Source organism: Glycine soja, chromosome 20 (assembly GCF_004193775.1).
Source record: "Glycine soja cultivar W05 chromosome 20, ASM419377v2, whole genome shotgun sequence".
In the NCBI taxonomy this organism is placed as follows: Eukaryota; Viridiplantae; Streptophyta; class Magnoliopsida; order Fabales; family Fabaceae; genus Glycine; species Glycine soja.
In genome coordinates, this window is record NC_041021.1 from 40036874 (window position 1) to 40061109 (window position 24236).

The 24236-nt window shown below is 35.1% G+C and overlaps 2 protein-coding genes and 2 pseudogenes across 3 annotated transcripts; 3 read left to right on the top strand and 1 right to left on the bottom strand.

Moving 5' to 3' along the window:
- On the top strand, positions 1 to 2643 carry LOC114401765 (annotated as a pseudogene).
- Positions 2644 to 4814: 2171 nt separating this feature from the next.
- On the top strand, positions 4815 to 6734 carry LOC114402907 (annotated as a pseudogene).
- A 1916-nt stretch (positions 6735 to 8650) lies between these two features.
- Positions 8651 to 11253, bottom strand: LOC114403634 (protein TIC 21, chloroplastic-like). Of its 2 annotated transcripts, XR_003664684.1 has the most exons (5): positions 10884 to 11253; positions 10537 to 10794; positions 10174 to 10377; positions 9069 to 9482; positions 8651 to 8790 (listed from the first exon to the last, which is right to left on the bottom strand). XR_003664684.1 is itself a non-coding variant. In XM_028366721.1 (4 exons), the coding sequence occupies exons 1-4, from the start codon at positions 11160 to 11162 to the stop codon at positions 9369 to 9371; spliced, it is 855 nt and encodes a 284-aa protein (XP_028222522.1). In that variant the 5' UTR covers positions 11163 to 11253; the 3' UTR covers positions 8826 to 9368. The 2 variants fall into 2 exon arrangements, 1 of the variants encoding a protein (XP_028222522.1); XM_028366721.1 differs by lacking the exon at positions 8651 to 8790 and having other exon boundaries at positions 8826 to 9482.
- Positions 11254 to 15593: 4340 nt separating this feature from the next.
- LOC114403655 (receptor protein kinase-like protein At4g34220) lies at positions 15594 to 19127 on the top strand. Its single transcript, XM_028366754.1, has 2 exons — positions 15594 to 17740; positions 18205 to 19127. Exons 1-2 carry the CDS (start codon positions 16057 to 16059, stop codon positions 18846 to 18848), a joined length of 2328 nt encoding a protein of 775 aa, XP_028222555.1. The 5' UTR covers positions 15594 to 16056; the 3' UTR covers positions 18849 to 19127.
- Positions 19128 to 24236: the final 5109 nt, after the last annotated feature.

The following is a 24236-nucleotide window of genomic DNA, read 5'->3' on the forward strand; positions in this document are numbered from 1 at the left end:
GTTAGAACTTGGAACGAATGCCGTTTTGGCGTTTTCCTCTTTCCTCTTGTGCGAGTGCAATAGCAAAAACGAAAGGAAGAGCTACCGTAACCGTAATCGCACTGTTACTAATATCTCTATAGTTTGTTACTGACGCTGCACTCACCGCTAAACTAAATTTCCTCAACCACCATGGGAGATTCTAATCGGATTTCGGTTCACCGTGTTCTCGGCGAAGGCTTAGGTTCTCTTTCTCTCTCTCTGATTTCGGATCCTTTATTGATAGCTAGAATTTGATTGTGTAATCTGATAGTAAAGAAAATAGGAGTTGATTAATTTTGCATTTGATTTGATGATGTGTGATAGTTGCTGATGTGGTGTTGTGGAAGAATTGGCGTGGAGCGGTTGCGGTGCTCGTATCTGCCACCACATTGTGGTACCTCTTCGAGCGTGCCGGTTACAATTTCTTGTCCTTCGTCGCCAATGTCGTGTTGCTTCTCGTCGCTATTCTCTTTTTCTGGGCCAAAGCTGCTAACCTTCTCAATAGGTTTTCCACTTCCTCCAATTCATCTTCCATTTCCTAGATTAACGTCTCCGCTAGATTCATATACTTAATTTACTAATATTCAAAGTTTTGAATTGTTCGTGACTCAATTGAACATTAATGCGTTTTGAGGAAAAATAAATTATTGCATGTAGATAGATATTCTCTGTTGTCTGTTATAAAAATTTATGCTCGTGAAATTTGAATTAACGGTGAGGAATGCTCCGAGTCCTGCTAAAGTTTAGAGAGGTGTTTTAGTGTAGTGTTGAATATGCTTTCTTCACTCGAAGTAAAAAATTATTTTGTTTGATGATGCAGACCTCTTCCTCCTCTCCCCGATCTGGAGATTTCGGAGGAAACTATTGCCAGGGTTGCTGATGCACTGCAAATTTGGTTGAATCGAGCCTTGTCTGTTGCACATGACATAGCGATTGAGAGGAATTTGCTGCTTTGCCTCCAGGTATGGGGTTTGTATTTTCTTCTTGTCCTCGTTTTATGCTGAGTTTGATGAATGTAAACACTCTGGGTACAGAATTTTATGTTGACAGTTCTTTATATGAACTTGGTGAATCAGGTTGTTGGTGTATTGTGGGTAATATCTTACATTGGTAGTTTGTTCAACTTTTTGACTTTGATCTATATCGGTAAGTTCTATGCTGCTGTAGGTTTTACATGTTCAGTCTTTGTTGGCATTCCTTTGCTTTAATATTTCAATAACTTTCTGGACAGGTGTTCTTCTTAGCTTGTCTCTCCCTGTATTGTATGACAAATACCAGGACCAAGTTGATGACAGGCTAGGTTTGATACATGGGGTTATTCAGACACAGTATAAAAAAATTCACAGTATTGTTTTAAGCAAGATTCCAAAACTCTCAAACAAAGAAAAGAAGGTGCAGTAGGAAAATGGTAAGAGCTTTTTTGTGTTGCCCCCTCCCCCCCCCCCCCCCCCCCCCAAAAAAAAAAAAAACCCAATAAAATACCACTTGCCTTTATTTTCACACTTCTATTTGCTTGTAATGTGTGGTGGTCTCTCATGTTAGCTTTTGGTGAGTTTCCATGTCAATTAAAGTGTCATTATAGAAGTTATATGCTGGGAAGCTGAAATAACTAGTTATTAGTGATAGTGGAACGGTGTAAAAAGCCTGCAGAAAGGGTATATTTTATAGGATAAATGGGGTCGTATGCATAAAAATGTGTAATTTGGTATTTTCTGGTAGTTATATCATAAAAACTTCGTACCCCATTGCCCAGAGGCTCTTCGCTATGCGAAGGTATGGGGGAGGGATGTTGTACGCAGCCTTACCCTTGCATATGCAAAGAGGCTGTTTCCGGATTCGAACCCATGACCAACAAGTCACCAAGGCACAACTTTACCGCTGCACCAGGGCTCGCCCTCTCTGGTAGTTATATCATATTTGTGCAAATTCCATTTACCGGTAATACCAAATCCATTGGATGTTTTCATATGGAGACACTTTTTTGTATAACTTTTTCAACTAATAATTTTATTAGTTTTATGAGAGTTTTATGAGCAATATCAAACCTTCATTCTGTAAAAAACCTTTGAATTATCACTTGAAATTTTGGGTTAATTTCTTCCGTTTGAAATTCAGGGTGCAAATGGATAAATGAAGTTTAGTTAGGAGTGTACGATGAAGTGCTTGAGGTTTGGAATTTCCTTTTGCTGGGATTCTATCGCTCTGTTGATTGATGGTTAGAAGATGGTATGCTTATTCTTCAGAATCAGGATTGACCAATAGCTTTGACCTAGGTGCTTATTCTCTTATGATTTTCTATGTACCCCTTGGAAACATGATCTTTAATCAATGGGTATACTACCCTAGTGAAATTTCACCTGGATAAGATAGATTATCAGAGAGGGGAAACATAGAAAAGAAAAGACATGAAGAACTTGAATGCCAGTTTGTTTTTTTTAGGATGGTAACATGACATGATGGTTTTGGCCACGAAAAAGAGTTTGGTTGGGTTGGTTATATGATGTATTGTTGAAGTGTTTACTTGCCACTACAAGTACTATGATAATCTTTTCTTAAGTAGGAATACAGCACTGGAAATAATAATAATAATAATAATGGTAACAAATGTCTTGCCATTGCGTCCCCGTATTCCTAGCCCGAGGTTGGCGTGTTCTTGCTGCTAATGTGATTGCTAATTTATATTTCGTTTACTGACTACATTTGAGTTGGCTGCATGCCTAGATTACCAATTTTGAAGTGTGGCTTTTCTTTTCATGTTGTTGTTCTAATGGCTCAAACTAAGGAATGTACATGGAGTAATTCACAAGTTTTTCGTAAGGATCGCCCTTGTTCTGTAATTAGATTTTGGAAACTGGCCTGATTTTGTTCGATTTAGTTGACATCTTCCAAATTAATGCTTTGGCTCAATGCAAAAAAAAAAAATCATTATGTTTTCTCCCTTGTTATGCATGTAACGACTTAACAAGTAATTTTGTACAGCTTAAATTGATAAAGAGTATAATCAAATCTCCTACGCACTAACTTATGAGTATTTTTTTAGGAACCCGATAAGTTTAAATGCTATAATCATTCCTAGTTACACTCCGTAGCAGCATGTGTAAACAATTCCGTAGATATCTAGATTTGGCCTATTTCATCTAATGTTTCTAGACCCAAACAGATAACAATGCCGTCTTACCCAGATATAATATACGAATCGAGTGAACGAATCATTTACAAGCCAATTAGCCACATGTTTACATATGTTAAACGTAAACTCCTTATCTTTTAATCTAACACATTTAATCACGTAGATGAAATAATGCAATTAACCTCTTACGCAACTTAACTGATTGTATTCGGTATCACATTATTTGGGAGGTACCGAAACGCCTTTAGGCACAACTTAGAATCCTCCTTAACTCGATTAACATTTTATTGCCAATGTTGAATGCAATTCTATGAATTAAGATTTTGACACTGGTTTAAAAATTGAAAGTGTGGAGTGCTTGGTATTCACCGTTACAAAATGTAGGCATTTAAACGCATATTGAATACTTTTTTTTTTACTCAGAAGGGAATATATATGAGCTAATCCTGAACTAGTGATGGTCCAACATCGATAGCTGTTAAATTAAATGTGATGTATAAAATCCGTTAAACAATTGTTAAAATAATTCACTGACGTATTAGAATGGGTGCAGTGGTCCAAATAGCTTAGGGGAAGACGTTCCCAACTGCTGACGCTAACCGAGAGACATGAAAGAATATGCTCCTCCTCTATGGAGAGAGGATCAAGGAAATATACTTTTAACACAAATTTGTACAAAAGTACGCGGAGGAAAAGTAACATATAACACATTATATTGATTCAAAATTCCTCAACCTGCAGGCTAGAGTGATTTTTGAGATTAGGTCATGACTCATGCGAGGTGGTTAATGTCTCAATAATATTTTTTATTATCAAACTCGCACTCAAACTTCTTTCATTTAGACCAACTCGCGATTAAAAAAAAATATGTTTACGCAATATAGAAGCAGGAATTAATAAGTTGTAACCACACCTTACAGAAAGAAGTAAAAGTTGCATTCCTTTATGAAATATGATCTTGAAGAATAAATTTTCAACTGAAGGCATCCTTAATTAGTGGCCTCATCTTCCCTCTGCAACCGAAGCTCGCTCCTCTATCCATGTGCATTATATTATTCGATGCACTCTTGGAATCAAATGGAAGCTAGATCGAACGCTTGGCAGAACTAACTTTTACTGTTTCATTGGCAGATAACAATAATATAACATACTCCTTAAACTTAACCATGTGGTCAAGGATTTAATCCTCTGGTCCAAGTTACTTGGAAAAACTCAACTCCTTAAATAGATCTTAATACTTTCCTAAATTAGTGCCTAACTTTTGACTAAGAGATACCCAAGAAATTATTGCTTACCTGAATTGGATGGATTAGAATATTCCATGTTAACCAATGCACTGATTCCATGTATAAGCATCAAAATTTTATTGTTTGACAAGTCTAATACTCTAACTGCATGTGCAGTCAGAGGCATATATATGCTGAATATCCATGTATAATCGATATTTAGTTGTGATCCATCAACTAGTAAATTATAATATTCTGGTAAATTCACTATAGACTACAGTACATTTTTTGATTCAGACATTATGTGATCAATCCTAAGCGCCTTGTGGTGGTATTAGAAATAGAATACATACTATTATCCCTCGCATTACGGAAAAAGACGGATAAACCTATGCATATTGCGTGTTAGAACACGAAGAATATCCAAAATTCCACATTCCCTCCGCTCGAATATTCTAAATCCCAAACTCAATAAAAACTGGCATTTCATTCCCTTCAATCCTCTGCACCCCACCTACTCGATCACTAAGAAACAAAAAACATTATTCTCTTAGTGAATAACAGATTATTAGCATTAACATGAAGTTTGACAAGATCCTCAAGAGGCTGATCGAGCAGACACTGCCCCATTGGCGTGACAAATTCTTGTGCTACAAATCTTGAAGAAACAGTTGAACGTTATGTGTCCCGAAGATGGCCAAGCTCTGCCCCAGTTGAATGCCAAAGAATTGGACCACTTCCTTAACCTCTTGCAGCTAGAGATTGCTAAGTTCAACAATTTCTTTGTTGACAAGGAAGAAGAATATGTCATCAAATTGAAGGTAAGTAACTATCCACATACACATTTCTTTCACGTTTTCCTTCCGTCTTTTATTGTTTGGATAAACTTCTCAATAAGCGAAAAGATAATAATAACGTAAAACGAATTTAACTTCTCTTATATAAAAATTAGTTTATGCCTAAGTTAAAATAAACCTTTCGAGAACTTCTATAAATTAGCTTTTGTACAAGCTAATTTAACTATGACATAAGTTTAATTCCTTATACCTTCTTGTTTTCTTTTACTAATTGTACTTGTTAAAAAAATTATTCAAATAGGACCATAAATATATAATCTGTGTTTTGTGTTGCAGGAGTTGCAAGACAGAGTTGTCGAAGCCGTTGATTCAAATGTAGACTTGATGTCATTAGGGAGGGAAATAGTAGATTTTCATGGGGAGATGGTTTTGTTAGAGAACTACAGTGCTCTCAACTACACAGGCATGTTATGTTCTAAGAGCTCATGCATGAATGCTATTATTGACTAAGTGTTTTTTCTGCCTTTTATTAATTGTGAAGAGAAGTTTCTTGGATGAGTTTAATAGGCATATACTTTCAGTGTAAAAGTTTTTACACTATTGTCTATCAACTAATCAGAATAGGTAAGACTTTTTTAAGTAGCTTTTATAAAAATAAACAAACGTACTATATATATATATAACGACTTGTGATAACTAATCAGAAGGGGATTGATGATAAATGTTTAAGTGCAGGTTTAGTGAAGATAATAAAGAAACACGATAAGAAAACTGGTGCTCTACTTCGCTCACCTTTTATCCAATCTGTGGTGAACCAGCCCTTCTACGAAATTGATGTTCTTAACAAGCTTGTAAAGGAGTGTGAGGTGATACTAAGCATTCTTTTCACCAATGGTCCGAGCTCATCGATAAGCCAGGATTTTATGCAAAATGGTTTTGGCTCCATGAGTGGTAATGAAAATAAAGAGACTGTAATGCAGGTTCCTGAAGAACTTTCTGAAATAAAAAATATGAAGAACATGTATATCCAACTAACTCTATCAGCACTTCATACCTTGGAACAAATCAGGGGTAGAAGCTCAACTGTAAGCATGTTCCCATCTTCTCCAAACAACTAGGCTTTGCAATTACAAGAGAATTGAAAGAAGAAGAAAAATTGCACTAGAGAAAGCAACCTAGTATCTAATAGTGAGAATAACATGGATCTACTTGTGTTTGTACATGGCTGATATTATAGAGACTAATGCAGCCATCCAATTAGTTACTCGGAATATATTACACATGATGGGTGTTGACTCTCAGTCTCATGTTTCCTTGTTGCCCTTTTCTGTGTTGAGGTCCTACTTAATAAATTTGTGTGATAGTTCAGGACTACCTATTAATTTCTCCGTAGGTGGGTGCGGCTTGAATTTTGGCCCTTATCTGTTTTGCAATGTACAAAATAATTTCTTCAGGCTTTGAGGTGTTATGAACTGGTCAACTATTTTGGTAGTCGCTATGAATGTGTTAACAATCTATCCCACTTTAGAAAGAGGTTGGAAAGGAAACGAATGAATACCATTTACACGTTTGGCTTCTTTTTTCTTTTTTGCCGTACAGTATTTTTAGGTATTCCCGTATTTAATGTCTACCTTTGCCCATTGGTATTTACTAGACTTATCTTTTATTCCCATTTTTTTTAACTTTTGATAAATCCTATTTCAATAATTAATTTAATATATTTTATTTTTGATTTTTAAGAAACTTATACATTTTATCCTCCATCATTTTATTGCTAACGTATTTGCAGTTTTTATTTTTGACAAATTTTGTATCTAACTTTTTGTATTTTTTAACGAATTTTACATTTAACTTTTATACTTGTTAATGAATAGATAATAAAAGATGAAATTTATAAGTTTTTTAAAAATTAGGAATAACATACTCCAAATTAATTTGTTGAAGGTAAAATAAAATTAAACCTTACTCAAGGCAACAACCAAAAAACTCTCGTCCTGTGATTCAACATGCTTTTGGTGTTTAAATGCCACAGGAGGATCGTGCAATTTACCTGTAATGAAAGGAGACTTTGGAGTAAACGGGCCCCATATAGTACGAGTTGACTCGATTGGCATGTTAAATTAGACTTGAGTCATAATTTCCCATATTAATAAAAAGGTTAAATATAACTTTCTCGGATATGTTTTACTATTATTTCATTTTAATATATTAAATTTAAAAAATTTATTTTGATTATTTATATTTTTTTAAGTTTTATTTTAATCCTTTATATTTTCAAAAGTTTTAATTCAATCATTTATTCTAATTTTCATTAACAAACATCAGCGCATCATTAATTTTAAATTTTAAAATAATTAAAAATATATTCAATTGCTTACTTTTCTAATCTCCATCATCTTTTTCCACAAACTCCATAGTCACCATAACATAAAAATTGTAACAATTGTTCATTCTGATCCACAATTCCACCAAACAACATATCACCCTACCCGAGGGTGATAAGAAACTTTAGATATGACATGAGAACAATAATTTTAGATCTTGTTTTAATTTTTAATCGTCATTATTTAAAAATTAATAAAATATTAACGTTTGTTCATGAAAATGAAAATTAAAAGAAATGATTAAAATAAAACTTTCAAAAATATAAATAATTAAAATGCAATTTTTAAAAACATATAGGACCCAAATAAAACTTTTAAAATTTAATATATCAAAATAAAAACTTAAAAGATTAAAATAAAACTTTTAAAACATAATATATTAAAGTAAAAAAACACTAAAATATAATGGACCAAAAATAAAATTTGACATAATAAAAACTTTGATAGATTAATGATGAAACTTGTAAATATAAACTTAAAAAAAACTTTAAAAAATAAGTCACTTTTATAAATTAAATAAAATTAGACGTCTGCTTAAGCATATATAAGATAAAATAAGTCCAAATAAAGCAAGCAAGAGCTAGATTTTGGAGGAAGAAAAAAGTTATTCAAATTTGACTAATTTATTTTAACGACTTAAATATGAAACACGAATTTCTCTTGATCAAAAATTGATTTACAGTTTGATTATTTTTCTATATCAATTTTCTCTTTGAATAAAATTTTATTGACTTAGTATTTAATAGATACATTCATGTTAAAAAGTAAAGAAAAGTAATACAATATATTTTTTAATACGGCTTAGTATGAGTGATGAAAATCTTCCTTGATGAAAAAAAAATATTACTATGAAGAAAATTTATGATCATGCATTTAAAATGACTCTTAAAAATGTAACAAAAAAATTGACTCTTTTAACATTGAAATTACCGCCTGTGTTGACAGTCTTACTGACATGATTGAAGAAAGTTTTTAATAACTATTTGAATAAAAAAAAAAGTTTTCAGTCCTTGAGCACCTCTAGAAAAGAGCCTCAAGCTTTCTTCTGCTTTTCCTCCCATTTTCGTCGGAGCAAAAATTCAAAAAAATAAATAAATAAATAAATACTTTGTGTCACTTTAGTGTGAGTGAAAAATATAGTAAATGTTGGTTTGATCACAAGTGAAACCACGAAATTCCTGCATACGCAGTTCTTAATTCTTAGTCCCGACTTGCAAGTATCGATCAAATTCCTGCACACAAAACCCACTATTATGTGAATCCTGCATGAACCCAAACCAATACTGTACGAGATTCTGATGCATAATAAAGAGTGATGCAAATACAAAATCATGGGCAAAAAGTAACCCTAACAAAAAAAATCTGTTTCCTCAGACAAGGACTCCACATCATACTGTCAAACAAGCCGGCATGTATTTTGAAAAGAAACAAAAACCCGCAGATTGCATGACAGGTATAATATACAATTATTTCAAAGTTGCGTTTTGAAATTTCTCCTGTTGACACTTACCGTAGACAAGCTATGAAAGTAAGTGAAAACTCCAAAGCTGAGTGAAGACAATGCGATCTACTCCTGCCACTGTAATCATCTGCCCAAGGATCTTCATTTGTTGAGGAGTTATCATTCTTATTAGCAATATTGTACAGGTTCTTTTAAAATTGGAAATACACAATGAGGCCAATTGCCTAGGAAGAGGGCCTCAAAACGCTGTATCAAAACGCTGAACACAATTAATTAAGCAAACAACCACAGGAAACGAGGGACAATTTTTGGGTGTGTGATTTCATTATACTAGTCTCGAGGCATATATTATGCAAACTTGGGAAATGGAGTTGCTTCTGAAGGTGGTAATGTGACTGATCGCAACAACTCCAGTGAGAAAACAAGCCCAAGGAAATGAGAAAGAATAGTGTTCGCTGAAGCCTGTAAAACAAAGATAATATATAATGTTACTCATTTCTTGATGAGTGGGGCACCAAGCAGTCAAATATTGCTATTTCCACTGATGGGAAAAAAATATACTAAATACCATCAAAGCCTTCCTATTTTCAGAAGTCACTTACATTATTTCAAATTTGTTGCCTCTAAAGTATGGGGTGCATTTCAGAGGTGAAAGTGTAGAAGACTTATAATTTATAATCATTGACTGGAAATTCAAGGGGGTAAATTTTTACAAATATATAGCTTGTATACATGTGCATGTATTTTATCACAATCTATATAACTCTGCAAATTTTCCCACTTGAATGCACTGTAACTTTAGAGGACTCAAATTCAGTTCATACCCTCTAAATATGCTTCTTGACACTTGAAAGCATTGGCATTATGAGAGTTCAATTGTTTCTGTTTTCAATCCGATTGTAATGTTAAGCTCCACCAATCCATACTTCAACCCCAAATTAACAGTAGTCAAGACTTGTCCCAAATTTCTCATTTATATACTTTTAAAATGAAGAAAAGCAATGGCAGATGCCAGAGAACCTAACAGATAGAATTGTTGTTCAGGTGGCAAAGTGACGGTCATAACAGGGCCTATAAAGAGATGAAAACTCAACTTTCATCTGTATGAGAAGTTTTTCATCTGCAGAATGGAAACATTATATTGAAGACATACCTGCACCAAAAATACATCCAATGCGAGCACTGGGGTGCTACCAGGAGAAATTCCCTGATAGTACGGGTTTGCCGAGGAAGTGAGAGCCTTAGCAACTAATATTCCAACCGTGGCTTGCATCCCAAGAATAGCAGCACCCATCCCCAACAGGTTCAAAACTATACCATTTTTCAAGCCTTTCACTACATCAGCACGAGGAGGTGCCTGCATACACAAGTAAAACCAAAGGCTAAGCCATCTCATAAAAAATCACTAAATAGATACACACAGTGATTTCACATTAATATAACTAAGTGAAGACAATTGCAACTTGCAACAATTAACATCATTCAGCTCCCTAAGCAAATTCAATAATCCACACACCTTGGTAGGGTCATTTGAAGTTTTTCGAAGCTTCTCAGAGAGGCGAATATAGCCAAAGGACCAAAACACTGAAATGAAGGCAGCAACTATTCCACCCGCTGTGGCATAAAACGTGGCCGGAGATGTCACTTTTCCGGTGACGATGACGGAGAATGAGAGTATGACGGCAGCCACGACGGTGCACACTAGTTGGCCCCAAAACCCTAAGTTACCCAAACGCTTGAAGTACCTTGCCGTCTTCTCCAACCTCTTCGCCACCTGCAGCACAACAATACCTCACATTGGAACCCTAGAAATGCATGCAATTCGAATTCGCAATCGAATAATCGAAAACTACTCGGCAGTACCAGCTCGAGTTTGGCCTTTTCTGATTCGTCGTTGGAGGGAGTGAAAGCCGGAGATACTTGCGAAGAAGCGCTTGCGGTGAAGGGAAGCTTCGTCCATGGTTGACGAGCGATGGAGTTACTAAATGAGGAAGAAGAAAGAGTCAAATTGAGAGGGAATGAGGGCAAGGAATTCGGGCGGAGAAATGGTTGCGGGAGACGAGGGGCGGCGACGGCAGAGGCTGAGAGCGGAACCGCCGTGAAGCTGCCGGCGCGTGTTGCCGGCAGAAGTAGCGTCTGCATTGCTGTGAACAAAGAGGAGAGTCTCCGTTCGTCTTTTCTTTTTCCGTTTTGTGCTTTCGCTGATTCCCACGCTTTCAAATTCGGAATGTTAAAGGCCCACTTTTCGGTTGGGATTTTGCTCCATTTCATCTATCCCATTGGGCCTTCGTAACTGAATCATCGATGTGTTTTGTTAGGGAATTACTATTAGGACCCCACTTTATTAGAAATTTGTTTTTTTAACTAAAAAAGTTTTCGTTGTGTATTTCAACCAGATCTTGTGCCGGTATCCAACCTATATCTTGAAAAAGTCTTACTGAGATACACCACTGAAATATGTTTCAGTTGTGTATCTTGATAAGTGGGGGTGCCAATAACAATGTGGGAGGTGCAATAATAATGCCCGTTTTGTTATTCTGAGGCTGTCTTTTTCTAACTTCACACCCAGTTTAATTGTTGGAAAAAGTAAAACACCATTTTACCCCACCCTTTCCCCTCCCGGCCTCCCCTAACCGTTAATGAAATATTGAAGACCAGAACTAGACCATAGTCCATAACGGTAAAAGGCAAACTACTTATTATCATTATTGTTTTGTTTATGTTTATGTTACTCGTTTTCATTAACCAACGTTGTTAGACATTTTGTACTACGAAAACATATATTCCTGAAGACACGTGGTAAATAAAATGAAGGTTTAAAATTTCATATAAATAAAGTGGACTTCGTCGGGTGTGAGAATGTATTAGTTCGCTCTGAATAAATAAATTAATGCTAGGGTGATTTATGATTCTCGGAAATAATAAGAAAACTAGACGTTGAATCTCTTGTGCTATATTATATTGAACCCCATATACTTAGCAATTCAATTCAATGAAGTTTATAATCTTCACTTCGACTATTGAGTGACAACTGAAAGAATCATTTAATCCAAAGAATAAACTAATTCAGGGGAAGGAAAAGATTATAATCATAAAAAAATAATTTAATGACTAAAATCATTTCCATAAAAAAAATGCATGAAATTATATGATAATCAGGATGGCGGAGACACTCCTCCAAGGAATCACGAGGTCTAATTTTGGACAAAATATATTTTTAAGCATATGGTTTGATCATAAATAGGCAGACATGTGGTGAGGCAACGTTGTCATTATCGACCATGTTAGGTGAAAAATACATAATGTGGTCACACGTGTCGTAGTTTACTGACCCATCAACGGGTAGTGCTGAGAAAACACCAAAAAGAAACAAATGCATCATAACCACTGAAAGAAAGAGTAAGACAACCTGAGCTAAAAAGAAAAGCTAGCAAAAGAGAAAAGTGGGATTCAAAGGTGGATACGGCCTGCCATCCCTTTAAACAACTTCGAATATAGATGGTTTAAAAAAGCAATCACTTTAGACAACTTTGCGCAAAGCATGACCGGATTTTTTGAATTTTACTGCACCACCATCCCTTATGTCACAAGTAAGAATGTAAGAGAAGATATTACTTTACCATTTCTTTTCATGCACCTTCATTAATCATTAAACTTTCATCCATGCTGCTGTTGATTGTCTAGTGTCACTTTAGTCTAGTTTAGACAAGTTCGTGTTTGTTAGACTGTTACTATTTCTTTCTCTCCGTTTTCACGGGAACTCTTCTGATGAGGTAGAATTTTGCAATTGGGCAGGATAAATAATTTAGCCTCGTGTGAATAATATACTCGTTAACCCAATCGCATATTACCAAAAAGACCTATATATTGTAAGTAACGTTTTGCATGAGTTATTTAGTCCATAAAGGCATAAACAAAAGTGTAACGTTTTGCATGAGTTATATAGTCCATAAAGGCATAAATAAACGTTATTATCTGTTTACACATTTAACCACTGAGCTACGCATCTATTCTATTCTAACAAATCAAAATTCAAGACAAAGGTCTAACATGTCAATCATAACATGGTCTCGCATAGTCACCACAGAAATCGATCTCATGCTTGTGTCTCATCTTATGCACACAATTCCAAAGGCACCATTCTTCTATGACACTTACATTTGCAGCCTACATTTAACTCGATAGAGTTCTTTTTTTTTCTTATTTTGGGCCGTTTCTAATGACTCTTTGTCCTGTAGATGATAAGAGGGTCACCATTTTTATCCATATTGATATCACACACTCCACAAGACGGATAGAGGCTTTTCACAAACTGATTCTCTTCTTGGTTTCCACTCTGGAACCATTGCTTCTAGTAGGGTCCTGTTATCAGCAGTTTGGGAAGACCATTCAATTTTTTTGTTTTCTGTTGCATGAGTTTTCCCAATCACACTGAAAGAAACTTCTGCAACATGCATAATAAAGTCAGTGAACTAAAATACTTCTACTTCCAACCCACCCCGTGGTATCAGCAATTTGTTCTCCAAGTTCAGAGCATAAAAAAGAAATGAAATCAATATCATCATTAACTTTTTATCGTCATAGATTAGAATTTTTTTAACAGACTTTGTGAAAGGACAAAGGTACTTTTTTCATTTTGCAAGTTGGAACGGAACGAACGATAACTATACAAAAGAATGTTTAATTAACCATTTAAAATAGTTATTTAGTTCCTACATGAAATTAATTATACATTTTAAAGTTTCATTCTTAAATATTCTCCTATTTTATAGCTCCAACACACTTCTTTTCTTGCAAGTTGCAAAATTCCTTAGATTGAGAAACCATTGGTAAGTCCAGTGATCCTGAAAAGATAGACAATCAGGCCTAACTAGTAGTTCCAGAAATCGTTGTTCGAAACCATTCCCACATTCTTCTCAGATAGTACACTGCATCTTCAGTAATCTTCTGTCGACTCATTGAAATGCGTCTTGAGAATTTAAGCAATCCAATCAGAAGTAACATTGTGTATTCATATGGTATTACTAACCTGAGCAGTGTCCTCGTTTTGTTTATTTAAAACCGCTAGCTCATGGTGTTGGACTGCGTTCATCTCAGAAAAGCTGAATTCTCATGTGAAAGTTTTGTCCCTTTACAAAAATTACAAGCATGCTCATGAATAAAATATATCATATCTTCAGTCTTTACATATATTAATAACTTCAAATCTGTGTGTGGTGTTAAAATAACTATGTAACCTCGTGACTCAGATTAAAAAAAGAAGACTTCGGGATTTTGGATTTTATATATGCTTTTCCCTACTGAAAAATAGAATATTTGTTTCTTAACAGTTGAGGGTTATGAACTTTTCCCTATTAAAAATCGTGACCTGCTCAGGAAGCAGTTAAGACTTAGACCTACATTCATGATGGACAATAATCAATCACTTTTAAGGTTGGAATTAAGATTATACACGACATGCTTTTTGAAGCCTTCAGAGTCCATTATTTAAGAAAATGATGGCGACACGGGCAGTTGCAAAATTGCAATGAGTTTAATTGTTATTGAAGTAGAGACATGTGAAGTCACAGGAACACCTTCCCAGTTATGGCTGCTATAAATGACCCTTAATTGAAACCCTCCATATAGTTTACACCCGTGACTCCCCGTTTTGTTATTAAACTGTACTACATATCAAATCAAAAGGCGCAAGTGTCCAAATGGTGATTAGTGACTTCCATAGCCAAAGAACATTTACAAATTATTTGTGATCGCTAACTACCTTTGATAATTTGACACCACTTCAGCATCACTGTCCCAATCCTTCAATTGTCTTTGACCATGATAGGAACCAAACGTAGGTGGTACCGAACCCAATGGAAACGGGGCATACACAAACAGAGAAAAGAGTGTCACCCGCCCCTTCAGGTCCCATGACCTTAACTTATTGTCTCACTGCATTTTCATAAGAAATTCCAGAAACTATCTATTGTCTCATTTTACGTTCATATTTACGAATATTTATTGAAAGTATCTTGATTATTAATTTCATTAACAAAGAAAAATATATTTCTAAGTAAAAAAATACTTAAATAGAAGTAATAATAGAGATACCCGAAATTCCTTTGCGATTTATTATGCCATGAATTGCATTGTGGTTGTCATTGAATCACCCTAACTGTTGTAACTCTTGTTTGCCAGCAATTTATTTACAAATGAGAGAGAGAACTACCTCCTGCTGTCTTTTTATTTAAGTATCAATGGAATTCCTAAAAATTGGTCTATATAACTCCTACAAGCTGTAAATTCCATGTCAATACAAACTGAATATATATATATATATATATATATATATTAGTACAAGTGTGAGGTTTTAAAAGGTAAAAGACGGTGTAAAATATGTACTAGAATCACCTTCCTAGAAATTTCATTTTTTTTTCACCCACATCCACGGAATACTAAATTCACAGGGGTGGTGGGCTATTCAGATACTCTACAAGTTATGGGGTCCAACTCACTCGGGTGTCTTGTAGCACCAAATTAGATTCCTTTCGGTTCTATTTAGTGTAAAGAAATTTTTGTTCTTTTTTTTTCCTGAGACTTGAGAGAGAGAGAGAGAGAGAGTAGGCACAGCAGTACCATATAACTCACTTTTATTATCTTTCCTTCAGTTAGGTTCATTTCACTTCATCTGTATCAACTGCACAAAGCAGGAGAATTATCTTTTCTTTCTGCAGCCACTTTCTCTCTACAAAATCAATCCAATTCCTCCTTCATTTTCTCAGTACCCTCATTTAATCATTTTTCGTCCTCTCACATACAGCCTGTTTGCCTGCCACACTCTAACACATTCTAGCTACTCCCCAAAAGTTCTGCCACTAATTCTCCAACCCCCCAAAGCACCAAACTGATCAAAAGATTTGGTGAACAAAACAAACAAGTTGTAGTTGGTAACCATATCCTTTCACTATTTGTCTCTTCCCCTCTACACTAGCTCTTTTTCTACACCATGAACTTGTAGTTTACTTCTCAATATGTTGTATTGCCAAAGGGAATCATGAGCCTTAACTCTCAGAATCTACATTTGTGGTGGAGACTCTTATCCTTCCTTCTTCTACTTCTTCAATCTGTTACATCTCAATTTGTTACACCTCTTAACTCTGATGGGATTCACCTGCTTAAATTCAAATACTCCATCCTCAGCGACCCATTATCAGTCTTAAAGAACTGGAATTACGACGATGTAACACCATGTTCATGGCATGGTGTTGCATGCAGTGAAATTGGAGCCCCTGGTACCCCTGACTTTTTCAGAGTAACTAGCTTGGCCCTTCCCAATAGCCAGCTTTTGGGTTCCATTTCTGAAGACTTAGGCTTGATCCAATACCTTCGCCACATCGATCTTTCCAACAACTTCCTCAATGGCTCTCTACCCAACACTATCTTCAACTCTTCTCAACTTCAAGTACTTTCCCTCTCAAACAATGTTATCTCCGGTGAACTACCTCAGCTAATTGGTAAAATGACAAACCTTAAACTTCTCAACCTCTCCGACAATGCCTTTGCCGGTTTGATCCCAGAAAACCTCTCCACTTTACCAAACTTAACCATTGTTTCTTTGAAGAGTAACTACTTTTCTGGTAGTGTCCCTAACGGGTTCAACTACGTGGAGATTCTGGATCTGTCCTCCAATTTGCTCAATGGTTCTTTGCCAAATGAATTTGGCGGCGAAAGCTTGCGCTACTTGAACCTCTCTTACAACAAAATTTCTGGAACAATACCGCCAGCATTCGTGAAACAGATTCCTGCAAACACAACAGTGGACCTCTCGTTCAACAATCTGACAGGGCCAATACCAGGATCTGAAGCTTTGCTCAACCAGAAGACAGAGTTTCTATCAGGAAATGCTGATCTCTGTGGTAAGCCTTTGAAGATTCTTTGCACTGTTCCCTCTACTATGTCCTCTGCTCCACCCAACGTCACCACATCTTCACCAGCCATTGCAGCCATACCAAAAACAATTGACTCAACCCCTTCAACAAACTCAACAGGAACCACCACCAGTTCTCAGAATGTCTCACAAAGTGGCCTAAAACCTGCCACCATAGCAGCGATTGTGGTAGGAGACTTAGCTGGCATGGCCCTTTTGGCCCTGATCGTTCTCTTCATCTACCAACAGAGAAAGAAAAGATATCCAAATCCAAAACTACACACTAATGCTTCTTCTGCCAACAACTCAGAAAAGAAACAAGAAACTGTTTCAAGACAAGATGCAGAGGCAAGAACTGTAACACCTTCACTTCCTTGTTCCTGCTTAACAATCAAAGAAGAAGAAACTTCAGAAGCAACAAGCTCCGACAGCGACTGTGAGAGCAGCACCGCAGTGGACATCATAGCAGCACAAAACAGGAACCTTCCGAAACACGGCACTCTTGTGACCGTGGACGGGGAGACAAATTTGGAGCTTGAGACTTTGCTTAAGGCTTCAGCGTATATTTTGGGAAACAGCCACGTCAGCATTGTTTACAAGGCGGTTCTGGAAGATGGAAGAGCCTTTGCTGTTAGAAGGATCGGTGAGTGTGGGATTGAGAGAATGAAGGACTTCGAGAACCAAGTCCGTGCCATTGCAAAGCTTCGCCATCCGAATTTGGTTAAGGTTCGTGGCTTCTGCTGGGGCCAAGAAGATAAACTCCTAATATGTGACTATGTCCCCAATGGCAGCCTCGCCACCATAGATCACAGTAAGTTCCTCTCCACCATCAATATCATTCATATGAATCTCTTAAACAGTTTAGTAGTCGGTTTTAGTATGGTTTTCAAATTATAATTATTAGAGTTTCATCTGCTAAACCTAAATACAAACCTTGCATCAGATGCGTGTATTTTTTTGTAACGTGTTATCCGTATATTCTCCGTAATGAAGTTTTTTCATTCCAACCACATTTTTATTCCATCATATAACTTAAATTCGAGATCTTGCTCTGAAGAACCAAGTTTTAGTATCACTAGAACAAACAATTTGTTGTACAAAACTTATGTGTATGAATTAGTAAGATGAAACTCTAATTCTAATTAGGTATTAAAATTAGAATTTCACTTGATAAGCTGATACTCTAATTTTGATTAGATAATAATGCTTAATCATGTTATTTGGTGGATGTTATTGGATTTGTTACTGATGGGAGTTTAATTATATATGGTTTAGGAAGGGCAGGTGCATCCCCTTTGAACTTGTCATTGGAGGTGCGGTTGAAGATAGCGAAAGGGGTGGCACGAGGGTTGGCTTTCATTCACGAGAAGAAACACGTGCATGGCAACGTTAAACCCAGCAACATTCTGTTGAACTCGGAAATGGAACCCATCATAAGCGATTTAGGGTTGGATCGGGTCCTCTTGAATGACGTAACCCACAAAGCAAACGGTTCGGCAAGGAAACAAGACCTGCCATTTGGTTCCATCCCCTTCTCAACAATGGGACCATCCACTAGCGGTGTGGGTCAAATAATGCACTATCAAGCACCAGAGTCACTTCTAAGCGTCAAACCCAGCAACAAATGGGACGTGTACTCTTTTGGCGTGGTCTTGCTGGAGCTTCTAACTGGGAGGGTTTTCTCGGACCGTGAGTTGGACCAGTGGCACGAACCGGGTTCGGAGGAAGAGGAGAAAAACCGGGTCTTGAGGATAGCTGACGTGGCAATAAAGTCTGAAATAGAAGGGAGAGAGAATGTGGTATTGGCGTGGTTCAAGCTGGGGCTTAGCTGTGTTTCTCATGTCCCACAAAAGAGATCGTCCATGAAAGAGGCTCTACAAATCTTAGACAAGATCGCTGGTGCTGCTCCAGTCAATTAATTCTTCTCCATAATGATGTGTTTTCCCTTTCACACCCCGTTTTTAAGATCAAGGTGTTTAGCCTTTTCCATCTTTTGTTGACTTGAATTAGGCATATCAAGACATAGGAAAAGATTAGAGACAATTAAGTGTTTGTTAATTTATGCAAGGTAACAATGATTGTAACTTTGACCACTGAATCGAATCCTTGTCTGATCTTTATATATATAATTAAGGCGCATTTTTGGTCATGGACATGGGCATGCATGGCCGGTCTTGCTGACTATTAAGCTTGCGCAATAAGCGATCCATGTTTGTTTGGTCGTACATAAGAATGATGGGGGACTAGTGCTTCTGATTATACTGCACAAAATTTTGGACATGGTGGATCTCAAAGTCTTTGATATAATAGTGTGCACTCTTTCATTGTCAGTATTTTTTTTTTTATCATCATGCGCGCCTATATAATAAAACATGTTAACAAAAATATCTTTTGCAGTCACAGTCCATCTTCGACAAATTAGTCAAATTTAAATTTCTATAAAAATATTCGCTTTTTTTAAAACATTTTCTTAAGAGAATTTGATAGTGATGAATATTTATTTTATTCAATAAAGTGGACTAAACGCACGCTTCATGGCACCAGTGGAGCATGACGTGGTTTCCTGGTCGGGGACAAGAAAAAATAAACAGTGTCAGGACGTTGTTGATGATGCGTTTGCATAGATGAGGAGGGTAGAGTATCCATTGATGCATGGCTTTTGTTTCTTAGCTAATCTTAAAATGATAGCTGTATTTTTTACATAATGACCAGCTCTCGTGTAGTGGTATTCAGTAATTCGTCCATGTTAATTTTTTTTCTTCTTTTATTCCATTTGAAAATATGATAATAAGGAAATTGTTCAGATTTAAATCCTAGCCACACAATTAGTAACTGACCTTAGACGAGAAATAAAAAAAAAAAAAAAAAGTGAGACGCGTCTCAGTAGTTAACGACAAAAATCACAGTATGTTATATAATTAAAATTCAAAATTTATTATGCATGTAAATAGAATGTTAATTAATTTTGTATTATAATTGAGTTTTTTCCCCTTTCTTTTTAACAATTTAATACTTTGCAAAAAAAAACATAATCATGGTTTATGTTTGAAGTTGTAATAGTCGACTAAATCTCCAAATCGATTTTAAAAAGTTGAAAACTTAAAAAATGCATTTGAACTTTTGATTTGGTTCAATTTCAATTTTTATTGTTAAAATCAAACCAAATCTTTAATATATTTATATTGATATGTAGTTGTACCAAAATAAATATTGATTTGTAGTTATAAAAATATTATTTTTTTATTTAATTTTGATCTTCTTATTTTTTTTTGTCTAACATTTATTTCTTTTAATTTTTATATTTTAATTAATTATATTTTTTTGGTATCTTAGGTGAATATGATAAGTTTAGATTTAAAAAAGTCCTCAATTCTTGTCTACCTTTTATATGCAAATTGAGGATTAAATAAAAATTATAAATTTTTTAAAATAAAAAAATCAAAATCACAAGAAAAAAAAGTAAAAAGATCAAAATTTATAGAAGATTAAAATTACAGATTAATCAATCATTTTTAATACACTATTATTAAAAGTGGTTTGTATTGAAATTACTATCACATGATCGTTTACTTTGCGATGTTTTGTTTTTGTTTGCTTTTTTTTATATCATGCTTATGAAAATATCATTTTCGAAAGTTGATTACAACTGATTTGGTTAATAGATTATGTTTAACTTTATTAATCGTCAAGCCCAAATCTTGTATGTAACAGTTCATATCATAAGCCCAAATCATCAAATCAAATTCAAACTACCAAGAATACCCTTTAATTAAAAGAAAGGGTATAATCGTCTCACCGATGAGCAAAGGACGGAATAAACGATGGCCCCTCATCTTCTTCATAGACAGGCTCTGTTGCTCCGCTTCCATAACCACCCCGCTGCAGCAGTCGTTGCGCATCACCGGCCATGGTGCAGCGCCCCCGCCAACCTACCGTCGGACTAAGCGGACGAGAAAACAAATCAATATTTATTGTGTTTTGTGTGTTATAATTCGGTGTGAAATATTGATATCGTTTGTGTTTGTTATTTTGGTATTCTATTTTTATATAAAGGTTTTAAGATATAATCTTTATTTGTATATGCGGGCTAAAAGCAGACAAATCGGAGGAACCGGTCAGAATAACAGAAGAGGTTCTAATCTTCGAAGACAATAACCTCAAGTTTATTTAATAATTATTTTCTTTCCTTAATTTTTTTTAGTTTCTGAAAATTAGTTTTTAAAATTTATTTTTAAATTTTGAAAATTAATTTTCAGAATATAAAATAGGGAAATTGTGCAAAAAAGGTGAAAGTTGATATTACATTGATATAAGTGAAAGTAGATTTGAATCTCTTAAGATTTGAGTTTTAACTTTATAAATAAACATAATTGAGAGGAAGTGACTAGGTACTCCAAATCAGGGTGGGTAAACACGGGTTGAGGTCTATGGACTCGAACGTGAGGTTTGTGGTCCGTGCGGGTTACTGACCAATTCTTTTAAACGGTTTATGGTTATGTCATATTTTTTAAATTCGTCTCGCTTAACCCGCAAACTATGCATGTTTGGTCCGCGGGGTCCGCGGATTGCCCTAAACGCACATTAAGTTTGATTTGTGTGATCCTGACCCAATTATATTAGGTTTGATTTTCTCTTTTTCACTTTAAACTTTTCTTTTAAAATAACAGATCAAGAAATATACTGGATAAGATAAAGATTTAAAGATAACAATAAAAGATTTAAATGAAAAGATGATAAAGATAAAAAATGATAAGATAACAAAAATAAAAAATTAAAATAAAAAAGATAAGTGATAACATGCTAAAAATCTTTCTTTTTGTCATACGACTCTTTCCCCTGAAAAATAAAACGCGACTCACACTCACGCAGTCACGCGACACACCACAGCGGCACAGCCTCGGCCCACCATCACGTTACCACGCAAAGTACATCTCTTCTCTCTCTAGAATTTGTTTTTATCTTAATTTTTGTTGGGGCTGATTCATTGTTGTTGTATTCTTAAATCTGAAATCATTTGTTATTGGAGATGTTTAAATTTCATATTTTAGATTTATTGCTTGGATTTTCTTTTGTTAAGACATTATTTATTTTATTTTATAGATATAATTGATTAATTATTGAGATTTTATTTACATATGTATTGAACTTAATTTGATTGTATTGTATTTTTAATAAAATTGATTTTTTTTTTAAATTAGGCACGCGGACCGCCCTGTTTGACCTGCAGGGTCCGTGGGACGGGGATAGATCAATTTATTTGGTCCATGTAAGAAGCGGGACGGATTGGCTGGGTCTGCTGCCAATGCAGACTTATGCGAGCGGACCTTACGCGGGACGAGCCGGCCCGGCCCGCCTACCCACCCATACTCCCAATTAGTTAACACGTGTTTCTTGTGTCCGGTAAGTGAGTATAAAAAGTTTAAAAAGACTAAAAAACCTAAAATGTTAACACGTATTAGTTAACCAATGAGGACAAAATTGAGTTTTGATAATATACAATTTGATATATGTTTAATAGATATTTTCTCCGATTTAATTATAAATAAATTTAATTATTATGTATATGGATTAAAGAATTGAATTAATAATATTTTATTTAAATTTTTTTAAAAATATATTTTATAATAATATTTGTAAAATAAAAATAAATGATTAAAAAATAAGATTTTATTAAATGAATAATATAATAATAATATTATTATTAAATAACATAAAAATTAATTAATATTTACTTATATTTAATTTTAAATTTTTTTTTTTCATATATTGAGGTACGGAGTAGATGGCTAATAGATTATAACCACTTGGTATAATGATCAATTGAAGGATCCAGCATCAGACACCAAGTGAAACCCCAATTTTTGTTGGAAGCAGAAGCCATGGAAACCAACACACTCCCAAACCAACAGAACAGACACCAAAAACCAAAAGGCAAATCTTCATACTCTCAGGTCAAAGCAACATGGCCGGTCATGGGGGGGGGGGTATCAGGGATGCTAACAACCGTAAGCGGTGGGACGGCGTGGTTCCGCCGGAGAGCCGCCCCGATCCATCCATCCTCCGCCTCTCTGCCACCCTCCAATGGGAACTCGCGAACGAGCCCCTCCACGTCGACAGACAAATCATTTGTGTTATAATTCAGTGTGAAATATTGTTATCGTTTGTGTTTGTTATTTTGGTATTCTATTTTTATATAAAGGTTCTAAGATATAATATTTATTTGGTTATGCAGGCTAAAAATAGACAAATCGGAGGAACTCGTCAAAATGACAGAAGAGGTTCTAGATTTTCAAAGACGACAACCTCAAGTTTATTTAATAATTATTTTCTTTCCTTAATTTTTTTTAGTTTCTGAAAATTAGTTTTTAAAAATTATTTTTAAATTTTGAAAATTAATTTTCAGAATATAAAAGGTAAAATTGCACTTTTGGTTCCCTAGTTTATCTTTAATTTCGGATTTAATCCCCCTATAATTTAACTCACAACTTTGGTCCCCCAGTTTTATAAATTTATGCAAAATTGGTCCTGAAGCCCGATTAGGACATTAATCATTAACCTTAGACGTTGACTGCTACGTGTCAATGTCACGTGTCAGCGTCTGCGTGGTTTCGTGTAAAAGTTTCATTTTTTTAGGTAAAATTATACTTTTGATCTCTCAATTTTACTCCAATTTTGATTTTGGTTCCCTTATAACTTAATTCGCACATTTGGTCCCTCAGTTTTATAAATCCATTTATAAATTCAGCCAAATTTTATTACTAGAGAAGTTATATTTCAAATTTCAAACAAAAATACCATTGTCATACATAGATCACTTAAGCAGTCGTATACACATAATACCGCATGGGGAGCAAAAAAAGAAAAAAAAAATAGGGAGTTATTACAAAACCTATTAAAGTAAGAGATCTGAAAATTTCAGACTCAGGTTGGGATTCATGCGCCACTTTCCCAAGTCGAATAACTCCGGAAGTGGGAGAGAGACAAAGAGTGAATTTTCTCTGGATTCCAAGTGAGTGAAAAACTTGTGATGAAAAAGAAGTGTTAGATTTATCAAGACCTATCATATCTCTAGCACCAGTGGCTAAACCATTCAAAAGACCAATCTTGCAGGAACAATTTATAAAGTGATTTATAAAACCGATGGACTAAATGTGTGAATTAAACTATAAGGGGACTAAAATCGAAATTGGAGTGAAACTAGGAGAACAAAAGTGCAATTTTACCTACGAAAAATGAAGTATTTACAAGGAACCACTCAGACGTTAACACGTGGTATTAACACGTGACAGTCAACGTTCAACGTCCAA

Coding starts and splice junctions, on each gene's coding strand:
- LOC114403634 (XM_028366721.1), bottom strand. CDS start 11,162: ATGCAGACGCTACTTCTGCCGGCAACACGCGCCGGCAGCTTCACGGCG. Junction 10,795..10,883: donor AAAAGGCCAAACTCGAGCTG/GTACTGCCGAGT, acceptor GTTGTGCTGCAG/GTGGCGAAGAGGTTGGAGAA. Junction 9,483..10,173: donor TGGATGTATTTTTGGTGCAG/GTATGTCTTCAA, acceptor TTTGTTTTACAG/GCTTCAGCGAACACTATTCT.
- LOC114403655 (XM_028366754.1), top strand. CDS start 16,057: ATGAGCCTTAACTCTCAGAATCTACATTTGTGGTGGAGACTCTTATCC. Junction 17,741..18,204: donor CCTCGCCACCATAGATCACA/GTAAGTTCCTCT, acceptor TATATGGTTTAG/GAAGGGCAGGTGCATCCCCT.